At 42.3% G+C, this 26,919-nt stretch overlaps 1 protein-coding gene across 1 annotated transcript in view; it reads right to left on the reverse strand.

Annotated features, from left to right (window-relative positions):
• Nucleotides 1-3,061: 3,061 nt before the first annotated feature.
• The window catches only part of LOC112988243 (transmembrane protease serine 11E-like), a 38,546-nt gene continuing 14,688 nt past the window's right edge, over nucleotides 3,062-26,919 (reverse strand). Inside the window, exons 4-10 of the mRNA XM_026108592.2 lie at nucleotides 23,181-23,248; nucleotides 20,326-20,489; nucleotides 12,236-12,274; nucleotides 9,329-9,524; nucleotides 8,277-8,536; nucleotides 7,356-7,498; nucleotides 3,062-5,807 (exon numbers count right to left, since the gene is read on the reverse strand). Coding sequence (XP_025964377.1) covers nucleotides 5,646-5,807; nucleotides 7,356-7,498; nucleotides 8,277-8,536; nucleotides 9,329-9,524; nucleotides 12,236-12,274; nucleotides 20,326-20,489; nucleotides 23,181-23,248 — 1,032 coding nt within the window. The 3' untranslated portion in view covers nucleotides 3,062-5,645. The remainder of the gene's footprint in view (nucleotides 5,808-7,355; nucleotides 7,499-8,276; nucleotides 8,537-9,328; nucleotides 9,525-12,235; nucleotides 12,275-20,325; nucleotides 20,490-23,180; nucleotides 23,249-26,919) is intronic.

Here is a 26,919-nt window from a genome sequence, read left to right on the forward strand (position 1 = left end):
AGAAGAGTTCAAGTCTTTCTTGATCGTGTTAACATAATTCACGTGGAATATGAGAGATGCTTTCTGCTATGCAAGCAATGATGATTGAAAAATGTCATTGTGAAATAGTAACTTTTTATTTGAAAAAATTATATTTGTAACAGAAAAAAATCTCTAATGGCATTCTATAGTACATGAGAAAAAAAAAAAAAAGTAAGCCTTCTCTCTATCTTGATTGGATTTTTGGGAACTTCTTGGGAAAACAACATCTGATTTTTGTCCTCTTTGTTGCATGCCTGTTATAGCATCTGATATGTTATTCCAGCATTTATTTCTTATGTGACTAAAACTAAGAATTCTAGGAGCATTCCAAGTGTTCCTCAGGATTCACTCCTCAATCCAAAAACACAACAAAGACTAAGAGTGGCTGGACTGCACTGTGTTCATTCAAACACGGGGTATGCTTTGGCAGGATCAGGGCCAAAATACTGGTCTAAACGTTTTTCTCTCACGTCAAATTAAAGACAAGATGGGAGAAAGTTTCACAGAACCACTAGAGGCCACTAGAAGTCTAAAATGCTGGGCTGGGTGATGGGATAAAATGAGAAAGCAATACAGTTCTTCAGGATGAAGAATGTAGTTCTTCACTGATAACGCAACTGATATTAAGCCCGATATTTGCGTTGTTTGTTGGTTTTTCACGTAATACATAAAATCAGAATATACAAGAATAAAATTACATGTGTAATTTCAATGACTCTTGCAGAGCAGCGCATCTACCTGATAAACAGTATTAGAGTCCCAGTTGTAAAGCGATACAAAATGAAGGATACTTTAAAGGCAGCAAAAAAAAATTCAACTTCAGTTTTGCCACTTGGCTAATTATTAGTTCTTTTAGTGATTTTACCTTTAATTTTGTATTTTCTTTCTGCAAAAATGAGCCTGCCTTTAACCTTCTTGAGGCTAAACTAACAAATCTTATTTTTAAGAAGTAACCAGTCAAATGTGGTATGTAAAAGGCAATCTTATCTGCTACATACCATCTTTCTGTCCTGGTTATTGCATTTTTAAGATACCAGTCACTCTGTTATGCAATCGTCTCACAGGAAACAGATTTTGCATAATAACAGTGAATACTGAAAACCCCTTTGCTTAAATGGAGAAATAGCAACATCGAATTAGTTCATGCCTAGCAGTTTAGCCGTAATTACGCAAAGGCAGACCATCAGTGAAACTGTAAACATAGACATTCTAAGGCAGGTTGCCAAATCAAAATGGACAGATTTTGTTTACCCCAGAAGCCACAGAAACTGGCTACCAAATGCATCGGTAATAGTAGGTACATTCAAGAGCCTTCTGCCAAATTGTGAAACATACAGGTTTCCATCTTGTTTTCGCAGACAGCAAAATATGAAACATCTGGAGTCATTTGGCTTCTTTCTTTTTCCTGTTACCTCCTCTTTTACAAATATATATATAACCCTAAAATATTAGTATATTTAGCATTAAAAAAATCACAAACCCATATTTGCACCATGCAAAAATGATCTATAACTTTCAAGATCTGCAAAAGGTACCAAGCAAGCCAGTCAGTGGCATCAGGCATACACCTGTATTCAGCACTATTGCAACAGCTCTGCATTCAAGTCTGTTCATGGCCAAAGTCCCTTAATGACTACTGCTTATGAACACTATTGTGGATTCATTCTGCATGCAGATTTTGAACACATCTTTGAAGCCAACATTTTCAAAAAGAGCTGAAGTTGTTAGCTGCACGTGTCCTTTAAAATCTCCTTGATTTAAAATTTCCATGATAGATCTCCTTGAAAATGCCAGACATTAACACTTTTTTAGTCTGTCTTCCCCCCCCCCCCCCCCCCCCCATTTCAAGGCATGATTTCACATTCTTAATAGGGGGATTCAAAAGTGGGGATTTGGCGGGGAGGATGCATTTGTTTCTCTGATTCATTTAGCTAATGACTAAATAGCTGACAAACCTCCATGTAATTTTCTCCCTAAAGATGTGTTACTTCACACCAGGTGACTAGCCTGGTCAGGCTTTGTTTCCTTTTTGGCGGGGTGTGCAGTGTATGAGTGCTTTGCTGGCATGCTTAAAGGACTCTAGCTTCCCAACAAGGTGGGCCAAAGAATCTTGGCCCTTAGCGCTTCACTAGCCAGTGACATCTTCCTAGAAACCATGTTGATAATGTTCTTAAAATCCTGATCCAGATAACCAAAGGCAGCAATTACCTAAGCTGAATCCACTCTGACATGCACGAGTGCCTTTCTGAGAGCAAGAGCCAACTTTCCCACGCACGTGCATCTCTAACAGACTGCAAGTTGCCAGGTAAATATTCATTGGGTTAAATAATCACTTTTGGCTCTCAGCTCTTCTAATTTGTTAAGAGGAGCAGTAGATTTGGAACTGCAGTTTCCACAAGCTTTACTTACATAAGGAACCCCAGTGACTGCTTGATGTAATTCAACCAGAGCTCCTTATGGAAATTGTGCAGCTGGGCTCTTATTTCTTTCCTATTTATGCTCTGGCCTGAAAATTAGCATCAGGCAAGCCTCAAACAACTTTATCTGAATAACCAGAAGTTTGGAACTTCTGTCTTGAAGCTGTAAATCTGCCTGGGAAATCTCAGGAGAACTGCTGCGTCAGCTGTATCAAACTCCCCACAGCGAGTGCCAGGAATGTCATGTTGTAAGGACAGGTTTTTGCAAGGTCAGAGGCAAAATAGTTGATTCATGAAAAAAGGTTCAGATTCATTCTCAAATCTGTGTAGCACTAGCTTTACTGAAATTCACCTTAGAGCATTTTAGATAAGTAGATGACTCACTTTGTAGAAACATCTTTAAAGCTCAAGCCACTGTGAAAGACAAACAATTCTTAGGACGGGGATGGACAGAAAAAGCTGCAGTTTTAGAACAGCTTTATAGCAAAAGAAACAAGATTAGTCTATTTTGAATCAAATAAAAATCTTAGCTTGGTTATTATTAAGCAAAAAAGGAGAAAAAAGAAGAAACAATTGCTTTTAAATACATTTAATGTTATGAAATATATTACCTTTATATCATTTAAATCCTTGCTAAATCTTAACATGAATAATAAAAGGTTTTTAAAAACTTTTCTTTTATCACACAATATTCTCTTTGCTTCATTCTAGCACAGAAAACAGAGTCTTCATAAATAAAACACTGACACGGAGTAAAGACAAAACCAGACCAGACAGTTTGCTAAAAGTTTGTGAAGAAAAGTGCATCTGGCTGGCTCAGGACTCCCTGAGTAAGGTAGACATTCTCCCACACGCCTCATGGCTGTTTGGCCTCTCACAAGAAAATCTGCAATAAAGGCTGCCTTTCTCATTTTAAAAAGGGTATTATATATATATGTCACTTTCAGGGTGAGGTAGGAACCAGTTTATAGGGATTACATTATCTGGGCCTGGCCCCCTTATTGCTGCCCCTCCATTTCATAAGCAGAAGACAGGTTTTAAGTGCAAAAGAAAGCCTTTGCTATTTGTGAAAGTGAACTTTCAGTTGCAATTCACTTTCAGTTGATTATAAGTGCATTTGTCATGATTTTCACCTTTAAAGCATAAGAGGCACAAAAAACCTACATGTAATTTTTTTCAAAGGATGCCTTCAAATAATGTGGGGCCTGAACACTGGAAGAAAAGAGTGTTTCCAATATAACTGAACCTGGCCCACAGTAAATTCTTAGTTGAAAAATAGCAGCAACTCAAAAGTGCATAAATCAAAAACTTCATCAATAAATTGAGGAAACAGATTTGCTGCATCTGCCTATTCTCCTAACTATCCCAAGATCCTTTCCTTTTTTTAAACGAATGTGGAAAAATCAGAATAAAAATACAACTATTTTGAAAGCAAAACTAAACACATCCTTCAATAATTTCTTTGAGACAAGGCATCTTATTTTTCTGAAATTCAAAATATAAGAAACGCTTTTCACTATGAAAAAAGTCTGGAAAGGCCTGAAAATAAGACAGTCCCCTCCTCCACCAGAGTCTTAAACTTAGGCTTTTCCATCCATAGGTAGACTTGTAATTCAAAGTTTGAGGTTACAAAAAAATACTGAGCATCTCATTCCAGTGGATTCTGATTCCTGCAGAGCTTGCACTGTAGAAAGGATGAAGAGGGACCCAGTTCTGAGAAGAAGGGGAGGCAGGGTGCTTTGGAGAGACTTTCAGTTCTAGTAGATTCAGTAGTGGGGGGCTTGCAGCTTTGCTCATGTCTCATGAGGATTCCTGTGAGTCCTGCGTTCACAGCCTAAGCAGTCTGGTGCCCAAAGTCAGCAGAAGCTGCTGCTCCTGGAATTGACATTTTGGTTCATGTTGAAGGCCTAGGTTCTTGGGGACAGTAATATTCATGTCAATGGAACCCCCTCCCAGCAGCAGCCTACTAGATGTCATGCACAGAGGTAGGAAGAAAAGTTCTTAATCCACATATAAGGACAGATTTTACTCTGAAGTTCTCATCTGGATTATTCTTTAACAGGAAATTACTCTTCAGCTTCATAAGATGGAATCATATTCATTCATGGCAGAGATGAGTCCCTCAGTGAAGCATAAATGTTTATCACTATTTACTTTCTTTGCAGTGAAATGGTTTCTGCTGGCTGGCATGCCTTCAAAAATGCACGTTATTTCTTGACTTGAAGAAAAAGGTAGTTCCCAGTTTATTTGTCGTGATTATTTATTTTTCCTTTAGCACAAATTTAAATGCTGGCTTGAGGGTTTTCTTTTGTTACGGTTTCCTTCCAGTGAGGTTATTTGCGGGGACACACTCTTATTACAATCAACCTTAGGTAAATCTTGTGTTTCTGCATCTTAAACACATTGTAAGCTGGACAAAATCAGTCTAGAAGGGCATTGGTATAGAGGTAGCAGTATAGTGTTGCACTTCTGCAGTAGGATTTTCACATAATTTGAACTTCATAAAATACACCAAGTTCTGTTAAAAGCATGCTTCATAACTAGAGTATCAAGCCTTTCTCTCTTCCCTTCCAACTTACAGAAAGCATGGCAATCATCCTTTTCCTTAGCCAGGATCTAGCCTCAGTCCTGGCTGACTGGCTCTTAGCCATCAAGACATCTGAGCAGGGTAGGTGTCAAGGCTCCCAGTGGCTGGTGGAACATGCCTAGGGTCTTGGCTGCAGTCTGTGCAGATGGTGGCCTCTAACAAGAAGAATAGTCAAGGGTTCGCTGGCCTAGAAACAAGATCATGACAACAATTGCTTCACTGGAGGAAGAAGGTTTGGCTTCCACTAGGCCTAAGGAGTCTGGGCATCTTCAGACCTCGGCCATGCCTAAAGACAATTATTTTTTCCTGGGTAGTGGTTGTACTTATAAAGCAGGTAGATTACTAGCTTTTAAATATTTGATGTCCGATGGCACCCGTTCATCATTTCCGATAACTGAGAATGTTTCAAAGCTCAGAGATGAGGCAGGTAATCTGATGCTTAGTATAAATTCACAAGGAATTGGGATGTCTGACAGCGAAGTTAGCACTTGCTGTGGACAAATCTGCTTTGACCAAAACTACATAGGAACTTATTTATTTTAAAAAATAGCTTTTCAGAATTATGGACGAGTATGAGTTACATATAGCCTATGTAGTTAAATCCATTTTTGACTTTGGAATCAGATGCCAGTTTTTGAGGTAATCCAGTCACGGAAGTAAGTCACTCGCGTGTAAACTCCAGGTTTATTTGGTTTGGCACATTCATCTCCCCAGCTCACTATTCCCACGAGGTACCACATCAGTCTAGAATCTGGAGTAACCAGCGGTCCCCCAGAGTCCCCCTACAGAATGAGAAGAAAAAGGAGGTTTCATTAATCAGAAGGTAAAATACAGACAAGAGGCTGTGTCCCATAAGAGACAAAAGCAAGCAGTATTTCAAGAGCTGCCATCCATGCAGAATCCAGGCTGCTTCTGAAATCTGAGTTAGAAGCCAGTGGCCATTTTCTATTTGTCGTGGAGTCTGCTGACCTGTCCCTGTGGTTTTACAATATCATTTCTCAATTAAAAAAAAAAAATCATACCTTCCCTACTGTTTTGTGAAACATTGCTCCACGCCTGCCTCTTCCTCCTCCTCATACAAATTAAAGAAGGAAAACACAAATATATACAGCGATCTAAGCCAACAGGAAACCTTTTTTGGGGGGTGGGGGGGGAAACGAGGCGGTAAATCTCCTGGACACATTCCGCAAAGAGTTTCACTTGGAACGCAATCTATGGGACTGAGATTCTGAACAGGATCTGTTTCAGAGAGCATTTATGAATACATTCTTTACAACTGAATATTAACAGAAATTACCTTTTTAAAATTATTAGGAAATAATGTTTGCTTGAAAATATGCATTTCCTTGCAACATTTGCAAATCTGCATCACACAAATATCCCTACCATTCAGTTTCCACCTAGCTGCCTTATAATTACCTTTATTCATTGTTTCAGGCAGTTTTGCTTGTGCTGAAGTGGGTTTCTTTCCAAAGATCGTCTCATAACAGAGATCTCTATTATGAGATGATCAGTCCAGAATTTTATTTCAATGCATGGTCGTACATTTTTGCTAGCATCTCGATTGCTACATTCTTAAACTTCTTCCCTCCCAGCTGAATACTGTCTGGTCTTGGCTACCTGAGACATTTAACCTTTTTCTCACATTTAGTATTTCAGCATTTAGTATCTCTGACAATGTCATGCTACTTTGAAAAAGGGAGGTCAAGGACTGGTGTCAGGTTCAAACCTGACAAACATATGATGCAAAGTAATTAATTTCATCTGGGCCAGCTCATAACTTCAGTAATCACCTCTATACACATTTTGTTTTTAAGTAGTTGTCATGGTCAGTCCCTGCAGAATAATTTGCTGAGATGAAGGCACATATGTGCTGGCAGAACAGCCTCCAGTAAAAAAAAGGAAAACCCACTAGGGGAAAACTGTGCAGTATACAAGGGGCTGGTGTGGAATGGAAGCAGGGAATGAGGAGTGAAGCATCAATATGGAGTAGCCGGTTATACTTGTGGAAACAAATTGTTAGCTGGATTTCCCACAAGGTATTATGAGAAGTAAATGGGCTTGTATCAGCTATTTTGAGTTGCAAAATGAGAATTTCATTTCATGCTGTGAAATTTTTAAATTCTGATTATTATACGTAGTAGTTTAACTCTCTTTCTATGGGTTTTATGTGCTTACTGATGTGTAATAAATGTTATTTCATTTCAGATTGTAATTCCTATTTGAACAGAGCCTACTTAAAGGATGAATACAATGTCAGTTAAGGTTTGATGGACCAAATACTGAACCAGCTTTAAAAGGATTTTCCTTTCTAATTTTCGGCTAGTTACCTGACAAGCATCTACTCCTCCTTCCAAGTATCCAGCACACAGCATCCTGGGTGTTATGTCACCGTCATACACTTCTTTTCGATTGCAAGTGTTTGAGTCTATAAGTTTCACTGTTGCTTCCTGAAGAACATTAGGAGTTGGACCTGAGGGGAAAGAATGGTTTGGATATTTATCAATGTAATTACTTTGCAGTAATTAAGATACATGAAGAGCATTTAACATTTCCTTACAGACCACCAGCTTGACTCAGCTTAACGTAGAGGTTTTGCTTGTTGCTATCTGTAGGTTAGCCTCTCACTGAAAAGATACATGCTCATCTTCTCACTTAAGAATTGTACCACTAAGATAGCACTAACAATCACATGGATGCACGCAATGCCTGAAGTGTAACACCACATATTTTGTAGAGTTTTATATACTATCATGGGAAACAAATTACCTAGTGATTTGGACAGATGACTTGAGATCTTGGTTCCATAGCTAAATCTACTACCAGCCTGGCCTGGTAAGAGTAGGAGCTTTGGCAAGCTGCCATCTGCATCTCACCATGCACATTTACTTGAAACCCCAGAGAATGATCTGTAGCTCCTGGCCAGGGCTGGGAAGACGTTTTCTTAGGCATTACCTAAACACATGTATGCTAGACTGTACATCTCAAGAATTTACATTATGAAGTGGAAAAGCTTGAAGAAGAGGACAGTCTTCTTCCTATTTCATGCTTTAGTGTTGTAGCGCTGTCTTTTCCCAGCCTAATTTTAGAGGAAGAGACTGCTGTTCATGATTAAACAAATTATTACTTATACACCAAGAATTAGCCTCATTGCCATACACTGTATGGCTAAACATGTGGTACCAGTTCAGCATTAGATTGGAGCCATTGTTCATGTAACGTCTTGGTTGCCTGCTAGACCTGGGACTCACCGTCATTGGTAAGTGCTCCCCAGCCTGTGATGACAGCATAAATATTATATGGAAAAGTCTGAGACGGCTCAGGCAGACAAACGTGGTGTACATTTCTTGTAAACTCAACTTGTTTAGAGAGCTTCACAAGTGCAATGTCATAATCGTGTTCTGGGTAGCGGTACTTTTCATGAATAATAATAGTCTTGACTGATCGCTTCATGCTTGGTGGCTTCAAAAGAGCTCCAAAAGTAGCAGTCCACTTGTGAGGGTGACTCATTCTGAAACAGTTAAGAGTGCTGTAAATATTTAGCTGTAATATAACGTATAAATATAAATATTCAGGTCTTTAAATTTGGTCAAGTGCCTTCATCTTAAAACTCCTTTAACCCTGCTCCTTACTCAATTCTTAAGGCATATGTGACTTTCCATAATATGGTGCTCCCTTCCCTCCTCAGCCACGGTCTCATATTCCCTCCCTTCCCTGGCCCCTCATCTAGCCAACATGTGGCTACAGGGTGTATCAGACCAAGCACTCTTCTGCTAGTAGGCTTCTCATCTCCTTTATTCTTTTTACATGTTAATAGTCTGTCCAATCAGCTGTTTGATCTTAAGCGCCCTGCAGCTTCACAGTCATCAGATCTGGAAGAAGAAATTGCTGGGAATACTGGACTGAATGGAAGAGTGCGAGTGTGGGACTATCACTTTGGGTAGCAGCTTGCAGCTGCAGCAACCTCATTGTAACACGATGGTGCGCCTTCGGAAGCTCTTTGCATAATGGGAAACAAGCCCTCTGCCATTTCGGCCACATCACCTTTTAAGCCTTTTTTGCCAAATATGCCAAATGACTATTTCTTTCTGCCTGTATCGTTGTCAGTTCTGCTCAGGAGGAGTCAGTCTTTAATACCTCATTGAAACATAAAAGCGATAGGTCCACCCAACCCTCACTTCTCCAAGGAAGAAAATTCTTCTGCCAGGAAGAGTCAGGGGGGTGGTGCAGATTTGGAAAGCAACACAACTTGATGCATGTGGAGCACATTGTGCTGCGGAGTCTCTCTAAGCTGGGAACTTACTCTCTGAAGCAGTGAGCTGCAGATACAAGCCATGTGTTACTGATGAGCGTTGCGCCACAGCGGTGGATGTTATTGTACTGTAAACTAGCTTGCCACGGCCAGTCCCCCGTCTCTGCAGAAGACAATCCGCCGACTATTCGCAATGATGATACTTTTGCTATTGACTTGACTGATCTATTCTGCCGTAACCCACAGACTGTTGGAAAGGAGAAAGAGTATATTAGTTATTCCTTCACTTAGTAAACGTGCCTACCAAGGGCTGCAGGTGCTGTGGAAAATATATGTAAAACCACACTCCACCTAGGTTCTCTAATGGTATAACATCAATGAGAAAACATACCATCCACCAGCCCCCCGAGTCAGAGATCCTCATACACATCCCATTTGCATAAAAGCCTGAACAAGGAGGCAACTATTATGGTAAGCCATGATGGTCAACCAATTCAGGCAGAGCTGCATGAGCAGCCCAAGTCAGGAATCAAAACCCTTCACCGTACATCCAGGATGATCCCCACATATAGGGATTGCCCACCTAAATGTCCTGGGTGATTCATCATTAGGATAAAATATGAGCAAAGGCAGTATCTGAGATGGGAATGCTCCAAGCCACATGATTTTACAGAGCATGCATGCAGATCCCCTCAGCAAGGTGTCACTTGGAAGTAGGCAACTGTGTATTGCGCAAATGGGAGTTTCCAAGTGCTCCCTGAGAGCGACTTCAGGCAAAAAGCCTGTCACACTAAGCCGGTGATGGATGAAGGCATGGATATCTCCAGCAAGGTGTGCATCCATGAGGAAAACTGTTACCCTCCAAAGCGCCAGAGGAATAAAAATATCTATGGTTTCAGCCACTGAACAGACATGCAGGAGCAGCTGAAGCTCCTAAATAGGGACAAAGTCGAGAAACTGCTCCATCAATGGGGCTGCTTCTGCTGTCTTCTCCCATCCAGCCACCATCAGTCCATCTTACCTGGACCAAGACCCACTGGCCTTCATCCAGGCCCTGCTTTCAGCTAGACAGTAGGAAAGTTGACAGACAGGACTGTCCCAATCCGTTGAAGAAGAGACAGAGCTAAGAATCATTCACATAGGGATAGCACAGTCCAGACCATCATGCTGCCCATCTCCAGCAGCCAGCAACCCAGAGGGGGGCAAAATGGAAATCTGTAATATCTCACTGGAGAGCTGCCACCACCAGGCCCCTTGAAGTCCGCAGCAGGGAAAGACTGGGCCCTCACAGAGCGTAACCTCTGCCCTTTCCTGCTAGGATCTGCACAAGGTGATGTTAAAAGCACCTCATAGCCAAAAGCAGCAGCAAGAGCTCAGCAGATTGAGAACTGTTCGTAAATTTGAAAAAAAAAAAAAAAAAAAAAAAAAAAGTCATACAGCGTTGAGAAGTTCTAATGCAGCCTCTGCCCAGTACTGAGATTTAAAACTACGCTGAAGGAAAGCAGTGAAATCTAAAGATACAGTTATTTGTCCAAAACTTGCCATGTAAAAGGAAAATGGGAGAATAGCCATAATTCACCAGCATGTTTCCTTCCTGCAAGCTATGGGTGATCTTCAATAACTGGTCCTAGGGCCGCAAAATCCTATCAGCCACTGGAGTGGTCAATGTTTGAAACCCAGAGAAAGACTCCAAGTTCCCTAAGTGCCCCAGAATAAGAGCACCCAAAACTAGCCCCTAAAGTGACTTTCTTTAATCTGCCATGACTTGACAACTTGCAGCTAAGGAAATCCAGAGCTGCAAGCAACCCATCTGTAAGCAAAGTTGGCTTTTTAGGACTATTAGATCTGCACACAAGCTGACCTCCTGCCCTAAAGGCTCAAAAACATCTTTACAACAAGCTACCTCAACTGCACTCCTTCAATAATGCCTTGAGAAGACTGGCAGTTCATATTGCCTTATATTTCCATAATAAACCCTTTTGTGCTCACAATCATGCCAAAATCCAGAACATTTTCATTATAATCACAGACTGATGTCAATTCTATATGTTTCCTTATGCTCATATACACTATGCACAAAAGAAAATGACAAATTCCCAGTTTTTAGTAGCACACTGAAAGCCACTATTCCAAACTGCCCCGCACGTGCCCAATCCTACTAATTTTCAGGGCATTTAGCTTTTGTGGGCTGTGTTCGAGGACTTGACCAGGCTGCCTGTCTTAATGCACAGAGATGAAATGTTATGCTACAGCATCCAAGACCCGCACGGATGAACCAGCCTACGCTGATGCTGCACAGGTTCAATACTTCCACCAGGGAGACAGATTAGGTGTCAGCTCCATGAAGGCAGGATTAGACTTGACTAAGTGCTCTATTTAAGTCCACACTTTAAGCTAGTTTTAATAGTGATTGCTTTTAACTATAACTTGCTGAAATAGAAAACACACTTAAATTCCTGATAGGGGCCTGCCTGCCATGAGCACGCTATTTATAGTGCAGCCTAGTGATAAAGCAGTCAACCAGCCCAAGCAAAGTCCCTTTTATTTATTAGAAATCCTCAGCGCTTGCTCATTTTTCCTGCATACGCCTAGGAGGTGTTTGAAATGTCTTTGTTTTCATGTAGAAACATGGCCAAGGCTCTGCATGTGCAAAGGCAGATGCCACTAAGTGGACAACCTCCAAGGGAGTTCTGGTGTGGGCACGGACCCTCTGAGAAGGGATCTCCATCCCTAGTGCCACTATTTCTGAGCCAGGGCTAGGTGCCTCTGTAAGGAGCCCGGAGGGCACTGGCACCAGGCTGCAGCGTGCTTGAGCAGGGCTTCCAAGCGCACCATGCCTCTGCATGGTCACATTCACTAGCCAGGAGGAAAAGAAAAGGGCCAGGAAAAACGCTCAGAGAATCTTAATTCTAATTAAAGCAACAAGAGAACTGCCAGGCTTAAAGAGCTGCCACTTACTGTCATTGAAGAGGACTTCTGCTCTTTTCTTCTCCATATCTGAAACAAAGAAAGAAGGAGGTGAGGCCAGGACACAAGGGCAAGGCTTCTCACTGCACGGTCATCCCCCCTTTCAGCTTTTGAGCAGGAGCACAGCAATAGGCAGGGCAGAGGCTGCCACAGATGCTCCTGTAGCTCCTATGCAGTCATGCTCTCACGTTTGCTATCATGCTCCTCTCTGTGGTGTGATCTGCTGTTTTCCAGCTGGCCAGCATCCTCCGACAACCGGCACCCAGGGAGCACAGCCAGAACAAGCCCTCTACTCCTTAAGATCTGCAATTTTTCTAGGGAAAAAATTTTTGTGGTGGAAAATTTTAAAGCTTTTTATTGCACACAAGCGACCAGCCATGTTTTACAATAGGCCCAGAGAAGACCTGGTGCCCACTGGTGCAGCCTTCCAGGTCAGAAGTCACTGACTTCACTGGAACATATGCCCATTTACAACAGCAGTAGCTGTCTCTCCTTCTCCTCCCTTATTGAGGAGCAGGGTGCCTGGCACACTATGAATACTAAAAGAGATAGCTAAGAGCAATTTATTGCATGCCATCATAGCAATAATTCCCCCCTTTAATATGAACATGTATGTTCATGGACAATACCATATACTTCCACTGACAGTAAGGAGCACTGGCTCAAGATATCAGTCTGTCCCTTTCTTCCACAATGTTATTTTTACTAGAGCCACCCTTCTAGTTGCCAGCAGTCAAGAAGAGCTATCACACATCCAATATAATTTTTAAATTATCCGGTAATTCCTGTACAGTGCCCGTGGCTTCCTGTTACGTGGCTGGATAGCTTTTCTTAGCAGATCCCTGGGCTTACCACTTTCTTCATTTCTACCTTCTCATTGCAGCTACCCAGAATAATCCTGGTTTTGATCCTAAACCACCCCAAGTCGGTAGGAGCCATTCTTTTGTACACAAAGGGCTCTGAATCACGCTTGCTGTGGCTGTATCACTTGTGTTTTGCTTGGGGGCTTGACACCTCCTTTCAGTATGCAGGGTGAATTGCAGGTTTGCAGTCCACCATTGCTAGATGTGTACCCTTTGTTTCCTAATATCACCTTAAGCAGATTATGATATAAAAAGGAGGCAAACAGAAATCCAGGGCATGCACAGCTTGTAGGGAACGTTACAGAGGCAAGGCAGCGTGAGGGCAGCACAGGCATGATGCTTGCTGCTTCATTTTGGAAGACCAGGAGATGAGTTGTTAATTGAAAATATATATAGTGATTCAAGCTTATTCACTAGAAACAGGAACTGTTGGCATAATAAGGACAGATGAAGTTTCTGGGAGGCTAAGCGAAAATGAGCTGTGAAACAGGAAGGAGAAAACCCTACTGCAAGTTTCAGGAATGTGGGTTATATTCCGTGAATTTCCATGGATAATGTGGGTGTTTGTTGCAAAGATGCCCTAGGTCGATGTGCAGTAATATCGGATAGTAAAAAGCTACACCAGCAGAAGGATTCAGCACTGCTGTAAACATTAGTGCTTGGCAAGTCACAAAGTGAAAAAATGGGTGCTGAGCTAAAATGGGTGCTAAGTTTTGGCAGCTTCACCTATACATTTACATTAGCAAGAAGAGCTTTGAAAAATTTCAGATATAATAAGCATCCAGGATCTGCTAGGAATTCAAACTTCACTAAGAACTAACTCAGTATTTGGGTCGTTCTAATATTGCATAGCTAGAAACGAGTAAGAAACCAACCAATGCAATCAACAACAAGCGCGCACCTTTGGCCTTCAAGTGCAATATCAATAACAATATTTTTTCAGCTCCTCTCTGGGTGGAGAGACCTTTACCTCATAATGCCTAATTACAAAGCCTGCAGTCAATCAACACCTATATGGCATTGCAAAACTAATCAAGAAGACAAAAGAAGTGAGCAGCCTGTTCAAGCACGGTGCCGGAAGCAATTCAATTGGCATGTTCTCACTGCAGTTCCTCTTGCCATGAGTCACCCAGCTGGGCTGCGAGGCATCTCTCTACAGCTCTATTTGCTGTCTTGCCAGCCACCTTTAAAAATGTACAAACCCCACGCAGGCCAAATTCTGCTACTCTGTGTCCACCATTTTCAGCTGGACTGTCTTACATGTCTTCGGAGAAAGAGCTTTTCCAGACACACACATCACAGGTCTTGAATAGGATGCCTGTACAACTCTGGTTTTATTTTCTATTTCTATTTCTATTATTTTCATATGTTTTACTTTCATGTTGCAAGACTTGCCTTGAAGCAATCACTTCCAAGGCACGAGAGGTGATTTCGCTGCCCTGCTCATTTACTAGTTGTCCTAGTTGTTTGCACTACCAAGAAAAAGCATCAATTAGTCACAATTAAAATGTCAAATCTTGTTGCAGCCACAGAGAGCTGCAAATATAGTTGTTTGTGCTGCATTTAGGAAAAGAGTGTTCAGGCTTCTACCATAAACAAAAACAAGTTTAACTTGAACATGCATTGCCTATCTGTAAAGGGAACTGGCTATTGAGTTAAAGCTTGCCTAAGTTAAGAGGAAACAAATATTTAAATTAAAAAACAACAATCTGTTGAACTGTGGCTTAGGGATTCCATCTTTCAGAAGAGGGCTTCATTCTCCAGCTGCACAATCATTTTGTTAATACAGTTACTTTGCACATTTAATAAACTAAATGACGCTAAGACACACTTTCTTAAATCATTGTTCTCCACTGCCCATGAATGAGAATAGTGACTTGTACTGTTACTATTTAAGATACAGTCGATATCTTCTTTTTTTACTCCTGAATATGTAGGCTTGAGCAAACATGGAAAGAAAAGAGGACTACACAAGAGCAGGAAAGCATCTTTATCTTGCTGATTGTTTATATGCAATATCCAGTTAAGGCCAGGATTTCTAAGGGATTCAGTGCCCAAATCTCATGGATCTATTCAGAGACCGTCTGTTTGAAAGTAGCTACCAAGTGCAGCGGGAATGCAACCACTCCTCTCTTAGGGGTTCACAGACACCTACAGAAAAACGCACTCACGTTGTAGTGTCTCCAGATAACATCTGCGTCACAGCATCGGAAGAGTTAATCTTGTGTCCATTGCCACATTGTGTTTTAGTCACAGACACCACTGCTTATATAAAAAGGAAAATAATCGGCAGAACTCAAAGTGCCAGAAATGGATCAGGCATTATATTCAAGTAATTCAAATGAGACAAGCAAATGCATTATTAGGGGACATTATGCATTTCAGTGCAGAAGAGGCCAGCAATGGCTGCAAAATTAAAGACGAGAAAGCTGTTTGAAAAATCTGACACGGCTTTGCCCAGACAATCACATTATTTTTCACATATGGTAATTCCCGCAAAAAAGCTTTATTTTCTTTAAAGGATTCCACCTGTAGTTTTCTATACGCTATAATGGCACTGCTAGTTTCAAAGGCAAACAGAGTGGTCCATGCTCAATTGTATCAAGTTCCCACATCTTGTGCAAGTTGTTTTCTTCCACGGAAGCAAGGTAGAGATTATCTTAAATAGGATACGGAAGGAAGAGTGGATTGTACATGTAAAAACTTAAAAAGAAAAATATGTGCTTTAGTAACACCGCTAATACTGATACCACTCTTTTTTTTGGATGTGCATTTGAAGCAAAGTTATTAGAACTGCATCCTTATTTCTTTGTTTCAACTAAGAGGAAAGGCCTGTCACGTGCGACATGCAATAGCGTGAAACACCTGCCCACCGACCTCCTGCTACTCTCCCCACTCTTGGAAGAGGAATTGCCTCCCTGGAGTGAAACGCCCTTGTGGAAGCAGCAAAATGAGGTTTAGGCGTGGGTGATGCAATTGTCATTCCTTGAGCGGGGGAGAGTAACCTGGTGTAGACTAGACAAAGGCTTTACACCTCTAATTGCCCCTGTCACCCTGCCCTTCCCTCGCTACTTCTGTCCACGGGAGCTGTCCTCACATCACCGGCTTTTTCTCCCACCAGCTACATCTTAATTTCCTGTTTAGGAGGGCAGTCCTTTTCTTTAACTAAAGTTTGTCAGTCCAGACAGATGAGCGAATGAATTGTCAGTGTATTTACAGGTTTTTTACATGAGAAAACCATACCAATATGTTGTCAGACACCCGCTGAAGAAGTTAGCATGGCATCAAAGAGTGGGAATGTCAGATCTCCACTGTATTTCCCAAGGTGCAGATGCATGTCCTGCTTCCCTGTGAGGGTGAACACTGGAGCAGGTTGCCCAGAGAGGTTGTGGAGTTTCCATCCTTGGAGATATTCAAAACCCAACTGCACACAGTCTTGGGCAACCTGCTCTAGATGACCTTATTTGAGCAGGGGTTTGGACCAAGCAGTCTCCAGAGGTGCCTTCCAACCACCAACTTTTCTGTGATTCACTGCCCAAGGTTGCTGTTACAGCTTGTACCATACAAAAAGTACAGCCCTGCAACATACACTGTTTGAGCTACAACCTGATGAAATGTTCTTTGCTAATCCAGGTCGGACACTTGTCTGCATGCCTCCCAGGGAAGACTTGATATAAGGAAGTGAGAACCTGTCCTCTAGATTCTTTACTTTGTATTTGTAAGGTGTCTTCACAAGTCCTGGATGCCAGATAAACAGAAATAATAACAGTTGACTTGTTGATCAGCACCAATTCATGACTCATTGTTCATGGTCAAAACTCTTGGCGGTGCAACAGGTAGGAATACTTCCTACTCACTTCGAACAGTGCCAGTAATCTTGCAACCAGTTTCTTTCTGACATCAAGAGCATGCTCCCAGATGCATGCACATTTTGAGAGACTTTCAACCTACCTGAGAAGGGGAAATAGGCTGGCAGCTGCTTTGTGCTCTGCCAACTAGGGCTTCAGGCTGTGTACTGGCTCCACCTCTAACCAGGAAACGCCAGGGAAGAAACTCAGCCTTGCAGGAGATCTCTTTGGTGCCAGGACTACACAGAGGACAAACTGGGACACGTTCTTTCTGTGCCAGTGGGAGAGCGGGCCTTAACTTGGGTGTTGCTAAGTCACTCTGACTTTGACATCTCACCCTGCTGGTACTTGCTTGTTGTTTGGAGAAGACAGGATTTAAATTTGCTTGATATTCCACTGAAGATATCTGGGCTTCCAGTGGGATTTGTATGCAAGTGTAAAGACCTCTATTGCCTCCTTTATTTACTTATTTATTTTTAAGCCAAAGCTATATTGGATGCCTAGAGATGTCACTATCTTTTGCTGTGGGACTGTGAAGTATAGGTAGATAGGAAAGCAGGGACTTCAGTAACAACAACACATCTGAAGATACCAAGATACCAATGTATTTTGCAGCCCTGCATAAATAATATCTACTGACTAGTGAGGATATAAAATGCAGTATTTCTTTTTTGTTGTTTTTTTTCTTTTAGCTTTGTGCACTTCCTGTTTTTTCACAGCTGTGCCATCCTCTTTTCTCTCTTTTTGAGCACAAAAGAGCTAATTGTCAGTTTAGAGTTTATGCCCTCAAAGCTCTTCATTTCCAATCCTCCGGAATGAAAAGGCAAAGTGAGTTGCTGGGCCAGCAAATTTCTTAGTTTTGCACAGCTGCCCTGGACAGCAGCTGAAGATCCCGTGAATCGCACCCTGCTTGCAGGCAGCTGGTTGCGGCTGCTCCCCAAAGCAAACAGTCTTGAGTGCCACGCAAGTTGAGACACGGTGTTGAACAAGACAATTAGATGCTGGGAGGAAGATTTATTCATTCTCCTTATCAGACCCTCCTAGCACACCATGTAAATTAGTGCCTGACCTGGATTTGTTCAGCTGGTTAGCTGTGCTTGCCTGTATCACTGTCCCCAGATTAGAATATTTTGATCAGGCGATTACAATGAACAAGTTAATGATTTTTTTAAAGAAGCCATTATGAAAACATTCTGGGATTTCCTGAAGATAAAAAGGGACTCAGGCTGGCAAAACTATCCAAGCTACTATGAAGCAAAGTCACAAAGGTGCAGCAGAGCATGGAAAAAATCTTGGGCTTCTAAGCTTTCTTTGGCTTAAATATTAGAGTTGGACAGTACATTTTATGCTGTGGACTATTCTGGAGAAGAGAGAAGTTGGAAATGCAAAACCTACATCCCTCTCTGGACTTCCAGGACCTGCTGCAAGTTTGTCCCTTCTCCCAGGCACGGGGAGGAAAGACTAACTTTAGAAGTCAAGACCTGCAGAAAGCCTGAGAGTCCTCTCCTCCATGTAGTTCACTTGAGTCAATCTCCTTTTCTTGAATCGCACCACAAATCAGAGCTTGCCTAAGCCTCATAGCAGTGTTGAAATCCTATTACCAAAGAAAGATCCAAATGGAGCCTTTTATCATTGTCTCCTAGAAATAACAAAGTCTTGTTTATGTTTGTATTATGCCTAACAATTGCACAACACCCGTCCTGTAATGAGTAGCAGACCTATGCAGTCATCTGTGTTTTACGGCAAGGCTGGGAGAGCCAAGAAAAGCAACACTAAGTTTATCACACAACTTTATCAAAGTGACATGGAGATGCCATCTTTTACTGAAACTGCCTGTTTAATGAAAACATTGTGATTCAATTAAATCAGCTAATTTTCTAAATAGCAACTAATGAATTACAGTAATATCCCTGAGTGCAGTTCAAAGTCAACTAAAAGATAAGTTTTGAATCACTTCCCTTGTTTACCAGACTGAATATAAGCAGCTAATCAGATAACTGGATGAGAAGATCACAGTCTCATAAGCATTTTTGTACTCTGTCCAACTCTACCCTTTGTGCATGGCATCAGATAAAACTAAAGCTTCAAAATTCACTGAATCATGACCCAGGCATCTTCTAAACTCTTCCAATCTCTCTCTTTTGATGGGAACACACTATTTCCATACGGAAAGAACTAGATGTGCACAGTTGTGCCAACAATTGCCAAACAGGAACCACTGGACTTTGAATGACGCTGCAGGGAAGCAGTGCTTCTTTGCCCAGAGGGATGTCACCTATCATCCTGAGCCATCCCAGAGATGGGGACGAATTGGCCTGTCAAGAAACAAGGGGCATGTGACACTCGAGTTTCACTGCATTGCTGCAATGCAACTTCTCCATTTCAAGTGCCAAGGGCCAGGACAAAGGGTTGCTCCCGGTCATTTCTGAGTGGGAGGAAGCCAGGCTCCATCCAGCACAGAAGCTGACCCACTGTTCTTGCTCTTGCAACACAACTGTCTGGCCTGTGTGTGTCTCCGGTGATTTCAGTAATCTAGTGATGGCGGCAAGTGGGATGGCCACAATACCAAACAGAGCAAGTACCTACCCCTTCCTTCTTGGCAGCAACTCATCCTGGAGAAGTCTGACTCCCGGAAGAAATGCCAGCCAAATATAACTGAAACTGAACTACGTGCAAAGACCAGAGTCCAGCCCTGCCCAAAAATTCTCTAAGAGATCAGAAATGCCAAAGAGAAAGGAAATGAGGCTATCAGTGTAATTCACTATATCAGAAAGACAGCGCTGTTACTCTTCGTACCCTTCAAATGCAGGCCTGCCTTACAAAGAAAGGGCTAGATCCTCGTCTGAGAAAGTCACATTGATAAGAACATTCTCCCTTCCTTCCCCTTTCACTAAACAAAATTGGGGAATTTGCAAGGAATTTCAATCTTCTCTCTAAAAATTATTGCTTCAATGAATTTGCTGTTTCCCCTGCCAAAGACCTCATCCAAGCATCATTCCAACCCTTTAAGGCTCCTCAGAAAAACAAAGACCCTGGGAAAACACAGAGTATGTTTATCTGTGCTGCCACATACTGAAGCACTGCGATGAGGCTCCTGCTTTCTCTCCTGGTAGGAATATAAGGTTGGTCCTGCAGTCTGGAGCGGGGGACAAGCCTGTACAGAGAGGCCACAAAGCAACTGTTCCTGTTAATCCTTATTTAAAGTGTATTTAAAAGGCTTGAGCAAGGTTTACACATTTCCATGGATTTTGTTCTAATTCAAGGAGCAGGAATGACTGCCCCTTAGACTTGATAACAGCCCCTGTCAGAAGGGAAAAAAAACACTTCCAGTCCCATTAATCAGAAAAAGCTTTAAGGGAGATAAAGTTACCTGAGACAGTAGATGATTTGACATTTATTCGCAGGGGGCCAGTGTATTTTTTCAGGCCCCTCCGTAATATCCATTCAACTCTTTCTCGCAGTGCTTCTCTGCAGTCCGTGGAGGAGAACCAGAATGTGAGCAGAGCCTCTGCCATCACACCACCAGTTTCGGGGCTATGAACCAACGAAAAAATGTTTGGTTACCTTCAGCTCATTTCTACATTTCTTGATTTTATCTTAGCTCCTCCAGCAACAGCAATTTAACATAAAGGATTAAATACATTTTCAAACATTTTGCAAAGAGAGAAGGCAGTGCTTAAAAAAAAAAAAAAATCCAAGCAAGTCCTGAATGGTCAAATGCTTACATACTTAGGCTAGGAAAAGGTGTGATGCTCTCCGTGAATGATTGGCCAGACCAATGTCATAATCCTGGAGTTTAAAACCCCATTGGTGATTACATCCTTGGGACATAAGAACAGCAGGGAAGGAACTGATTTGATATCAGTGGAAAGCTAGATCCGCAGCAATTCAAAAACATCAGGCAGATGTCTCATGCCTGGTCATCACACCGGCAAGGTTAGAGTGCACACTGAGAGCCTTCTCATTTACTTTGCCTCTTCTTTTTACTGGAGCCAAGAAGGGATAACACAACCCACAACAAATGGAAGTACAGCTATCTCATGTTGCTTACAGAGGGTGAGATAAGAGTGGGTCTTAAGCATCATTCAGACAGGAAAAGAAAAAGAAGTCTTCTAGTTTAATCTCAGTATCTGGGAAATTTGGAATTATATAAAGGAAAAATAAGAAAATAAAATAAAAAAGTAGAAAGCAAGTAGCTCACACACTAACCACGCAATTAGCCCATGGTCTTGGGAAATGACACATACCAAAACAAGAGGGATTTTCCTGCTATCTCCAGAGAAGGGCATGGAAGAGGCCATGTGTTACTCGCACACCCAAGGTATGCCGAGTGTCTCATAGCTGAGCAGAAAGAAACGTCCCTTGCCTCAAGGATCCCATAATTGAGACTGAGTAGCTATACATGAACTTCGCAGCAGGCTGTGTGTCCCCCCCCCCCCCCCCCCCCCCCCCCCGCAGTGCCAATTTCGGCATGATTGCTTCTCCATTTATTTTCTAGATATTATCTGCTCCAGCCGTGGGTGTTGCTTGGCATTTCTGAGGTGTTCCCTCACCTCTCCCCCCACTCCTCTTCCTGTGCTGTGCCATGCTGGAATTACTATACCAGCTCTTGCAAGCACACCACACCTCTGCAAATCCTCAGCTAAGTGCAGCCAGCCTTGAATCACTCCCTGCACAGGGACGGGTCAGAGCCAAAAGGCACCTAGTCAAGATATGGTTTATCTTTCTTAGGCAGCTGTGGGCATTATTACCAATGTATTGTTCATACTGAACCAAAATTATGCACTGCACTTTCCAAGCAAATTCATAACAATAACCCTGCTTGGAGGAGCTGGCAGTCTAAGTATTTAAAGCCTATAGGAAGAGATAGCATCTTTTATCAGACCAAATGATATATTTGGAAAAATGAACAAGCTCTGGCACAGACAAGCCTTATATCAAACATCACAGCAAGTACATCTGTCTGTCCTTGGGAATAACAAATAATGAAAGATTTTATTTCTCCCTACAGATTTGCCTCTCAGATCCACCGTGTCTACATTTGTATCACTCTAACAAGCATTTTAAAATACTTTTAAGGTTACATTTAAGTAAAGACTTGCATGATTTGCCTTGCTGGGGGTTAAGCTAAGACAGAGCAGGAGGGAAGGATTCTGTGAATCTCTGAAGAGGAAACACATTTACAGCAGTAAGATCTTCAGGCTGCTTTCAGTCTTGTAGGTTTAGTGTGCTATTATGAAAACTAAGATGGGAAAAATCCATCCTAGGTTTGTGCTTAAGGTGATGGGCTCCAAGCTAACTGTTGGCACTCAGGAACAAGACCTCAACAGTGGTCAAAAATGCAAATCAAATAAGAGATTCAGAGCAGGACAATGAGGTGGCAAGGAACTCCTGCAAGGAATGACTGAGCAGGCTGGGACTGAAAAGAGAAGAGCTTGGGGGGTACAGGAGAGAAAAGGGATATGATGGGAGTGTCCAATACCATTAACTGTTGGGAGAGGAGGGCTGGAGATCTTCACTGCCTCTTGCAATCCAAGAAGTAGGGGCCATCAAATGAAGCAATGACCCAGAGGAGGTAGTTTTTCACAAGGAATTCCTTTCTAAAGGGTGGAGGTACAAGAAGTTCATGAGTCCAAGGGGAGATTGGACAGGTCCTTGGGAGAGCGCTCCGCTGAGGGTTACTAACCAGAGAAACCACAGCTACTTCAAGAAATCTCAAGCAGCAAATAACTGGAGGCAGGAAGAGTACAGAGGAGCAAATATCATACATGTCTGTTTTGCTCCTGCTATTCCCCAAGTGTCTTCTTTTGAGATGCAATACCAGACTAGAGGAACCTTCATCTGAATTAGCACGGTGGTACTTGGGTCTTCTTCAACAAGCACAGCACAGCAGTGAGAACTAAAAGTAAAATGCCATCTGCATTATAGTGAAGGAAATACAGGTTGGGAAATGCATTTGTATTTTAAGATAGCTAAACTTATATTTGCTTTATTATCTAAAGCTTGCTGAAGATATGAGCTCAAATGTGTATTCAATTTAGACTGTTTATCTTCCGCATCAAGACTCAGAGAAGGACATGGTTCAGAAAAGGTCACGCTCAGTTGGGTATCATGCTCTGGCCACGCACTAGACCCGCCATACTCAGTCAGATCAGGTGGCTCTCTAGCTGGGCTTGGTGAGCATTTCATTGCATCTCAGCTGTGCATGCTTATAATGTCACCTACCTCACTCTGACTAAGCGTGAGCGGATGTATTTTTTCCTTAAAATGGAATTGTGAAATGTCTTGTCCATCTGTTGAAAAAAGAAAAATGCAGGTTAACAACAACAGAAAAATAAAAGCAGGGTGGATGTCTGCTGGAAGGGGCATTCAGGACATGATATTCAGTTACAAACTCACAAATTACAGAGCCAAGAAACATCATCCTGCTCAGCCTCAGAGGAACATTTGCCACAGATTTTCCCAAATTGCTTCCCACTGGGCCTAAGGCACATCATAAAGATCTAGCTTGTCTTTCTAAATATCCTATGAGTACGTCAGTGTCCCACTACACTACAGTCTCCTCCACTCCTACATGGTTTACCACATGCTAGGGGACCTTTCAAGCAATTCCGATAAGAAACAGGGAAGTTCAGGCCTCATTTTATAAAACTTTTGGAATTAATCCCCAAATAGCCTCTTTGCTGGTGCCTGCTTAACCACATCCTGCTTTAGACTAAATGTTGTCTCTCGAGATTGCACGACCCATCTCAGAGACAATGTCATGTGATATAACATGGCATGAAATTCTGCCAGGAACAACTCGGGATCACTGGAGGACTGAGAAACAGCAAAGTCACCAAGGAGAATGAATCTCGAATTTCTCATATGTTGCATTCTTTCAGATAAGAGAAATGGGCATGTAAACATGAAAACTGTGGGTGATTGCTTCCAGGGAATAAAAAGCCCCTCTTTTCCAGCCTTGTCTATTATAACATTAGGCCTGACATTGCTGCATGGTAATACGAAACAAGAATAATTTCAACATGAAAACTGCATTTTTGAGTGAATTTTAAGTTGAACAACATGTATTAGTGAGGAAAAATAAAGTCATCCATGGTCACGCATTTAACTGATGTTTTATTTTGCTGTTACTGGCAGCTATCGGGAATTACATGGGGATTTGGAATAATGGACAAAATTTGAAGAAAAAAAATAAAGCAGGCGTATCAACTGAGACAAGCTACTGCGTACACACAATGTACTTTATCCTGCCACACTGCAGGTTGCCAGCTGCTACCACTACAATTTATGAGGCATATGGTTAGATATCAGTCATCAAGTGCTTTGTTTCCCATAATTCAGTAGCCAGGTTTTTTTCCTTCCAAACAGCTATCCTTGGTTATTGCCAGTGTCGGCCCTGAGATACAATGTTGGGCAGAGGGGTGTTGATCTTTTATGACTGCATTTCTGTATCTTTCCTATTGGAAAGGAAACCTCCACAACCCCCAGACCACCTCCTACACGCTCTGCGCAGGCTGATCCCAAACACCCTGTGGCGCGACGAAGAGACAAGCATTTGCAGGAACAAGACAAAACACCGTGACACGCAATGCTTCTTACAAAAATAATCTGAGGAGTCTGGAGGCAACCAAACTATCAGCAACAGATTTTGTTTTCAGAAAATTCAGGGTGAAAGGGAAGTTAGATTTATTTTTATGTTGAGATCATTAATATATGATTTAAAATGATGCTGCTATTACTGGATTTGTGTTGCTTTCACTCTCTTGCCCGTTTCCATGTCTGAATGAGAAGGAGCTGCTTTTCCCCTCCTATTACATACTGTCACTAACATCCCCCTCTTTAGAAACCGCCTAACTGTGAGATCATCGGTAGATGAAAAACGCTAATTGGGGAGTGTTTGTTTCTAGCCATCCTTGCAAGGTCTTCAGGAACATCAGACCTGGCCTGGTGTCTTTCCTTCCGTTACCTGCCATATGTTATCAGGAGAGACATGCTAGCCGTGCTTCTGCACTGTGGCCCCTCAGTGGCCTCACCTGCTGAAAAATCCATTACTGATGAATATGATCTCGTCCCAGATCTACTTTTTCCTTCAGCCATGAGCTTGGTACCCTGAATTCCCAGCAGTAATCTTCGTATTTCAAGCTTATGTAGGAGGAAGCATTTTAGGGAGATGCCTTTTGCTAATGGCTTGCAAGGATTCGTGGTGAAGGTCCATCTCGTGCTGCTTGCCATAAGTCTTCCGATAAAAATTTTCACACCCACAGCCTACAGTAAACATTTCTCTCTGGTCGTAGCTTTCTTTTCAGCTTGAGTCACAACCCTGGGAGCAAAAGCAACCACAACTCTGGTAAGTAGGTTGGACCCACTCCTGCCTCAGTGAAGCATCTACACTCATTTCAACCACCTTGTTTTGGTTTCAGTCATTCAAAAGAGATGCTGCCATGAATGCTGCCATGCCCTTAACTTCACCACTGATTAAGTGCACCTCACTTATTTTTCTGGTCTTTGTCTAGCAACTGCTGAACAGTGACAGTTGCTGCTGCAGGCAAGCGACCACTCCTAACAAGCATGCTAATTCCTGCTCGTTTCACATGAACAGCATTTGCCTGACAGCCTTCATTTTAGCATTCTTACAAACAAGATTTTCTTTAAGTTAATATTTTCTGGCTAGTTTAGCTTAATGCTATCTGGCATTTTCTTAATTCAATTTCAGATCCTCTGTCCTTTTACAGAATTTCTCTTAATTCAGTACAATCTTCCAAGAGCCAATACAGTAGCTAATCATAGCTAGTACCAAATATGCAAGAGGAGGGCAGAAAAGTCCAAACCCAGCCATGAAAGAAACTCTTCCTTGCTCCTTGCAGACGGAAATTGTCTTATGCCTTGAAGTACAAGACTTATTTTTCTATCCTATCTTGAATAACTCAGGATCGTGTCATTAATGGTTTTTTTTTCTGGTGTCACACTATGCCACCAGAGCCAACCTTCTTGGCCCTCAGAGCCAGCTGCCAGAACCTTTTCATGATCCAGAGCCAGGCGAAACAACCTGCCTCTCTGGGACCCAGGAAAAAAGCAAACTATGGAAGTGGGTCACGTGCAGCTGGGCTGGGCTGGCCCCACTGTGTAGCTGGCTCTGGAAACGACCCGGCATGGGCGGTTACAGCAGCCCTTGCTTGTTCCCACCGCACATCGCTCTACCACCACATGCCAGGTAGCAGGATCAACTGAGGGTTACTGTAAATCTAGTTTGACAGAACTTTTCTCTGGGATATTTGCTGAGCCCACTGAACTCCACATGGGAGATTATCTATGTTGTCTGATGGGTCTGGGAGCACAAATCCTCTCGCAATACTGCTACTCTTTTGCTGGCTGCCAGTTTATTTGACCAGCTCCCGTCATACTGCAGTCCTCCCTTTTGCCTCTTTTGGATAGAAAGGCCATTATCAGTGACTTTTTAATTTCTCCATCCTAAATATTAAATGGACCATATTGGCTGGTTCAGTGGCTTTCTCCAGCATTTTGTAGTAATAATACAATATGAATTACTACCCATCAGTCACATGAATTCTGTATCAAGTGCCAAACTCACTGACCAATTTGCACCCAATTTCGCAGCACGAAATGTTGAGACCCCCCATAAGGGGCCAAAAGAGCCAGCTGGCCATAATCCCAATCCAAAAGCAGCTCACTTGGGAGCCTGAGTTGTCTCAGAGATTAGAGTGAGGGAGAAGGAAGGAAGAAAGTGACACTCTTGGCACTATCCAGAATGAGGGTATGGACAATGCCACACTCCCCTTTGTATCAGAAACACCGATTACTCCAAGCACTGGTGACCCCAGAGCCACACCTCTTTGTTCCAGGCAAAGAAAATGGACCTGAAGGAGAGCAAGCATAACAACACATGGGCCTTGGGCAAACCAGAACATCCATCAGAAACCACATGCACAAAGACGGCCTGTGT

This window comes from Dromaius novaehollandiae, chromosome 4 (assembly GCF_036370855.1).
Source record: "Dromaius novaehollandiae isolate bDroNov1 chromosome 4, bDroNov1.hap1, whole genome shotgun sequence".
Lineage (NCBI taxonomy): Eukaryota > Metazoa > Chordata > Aves > Casuariiformes > Dromaiidae > Dromaius > Dromaius novaehollandiae.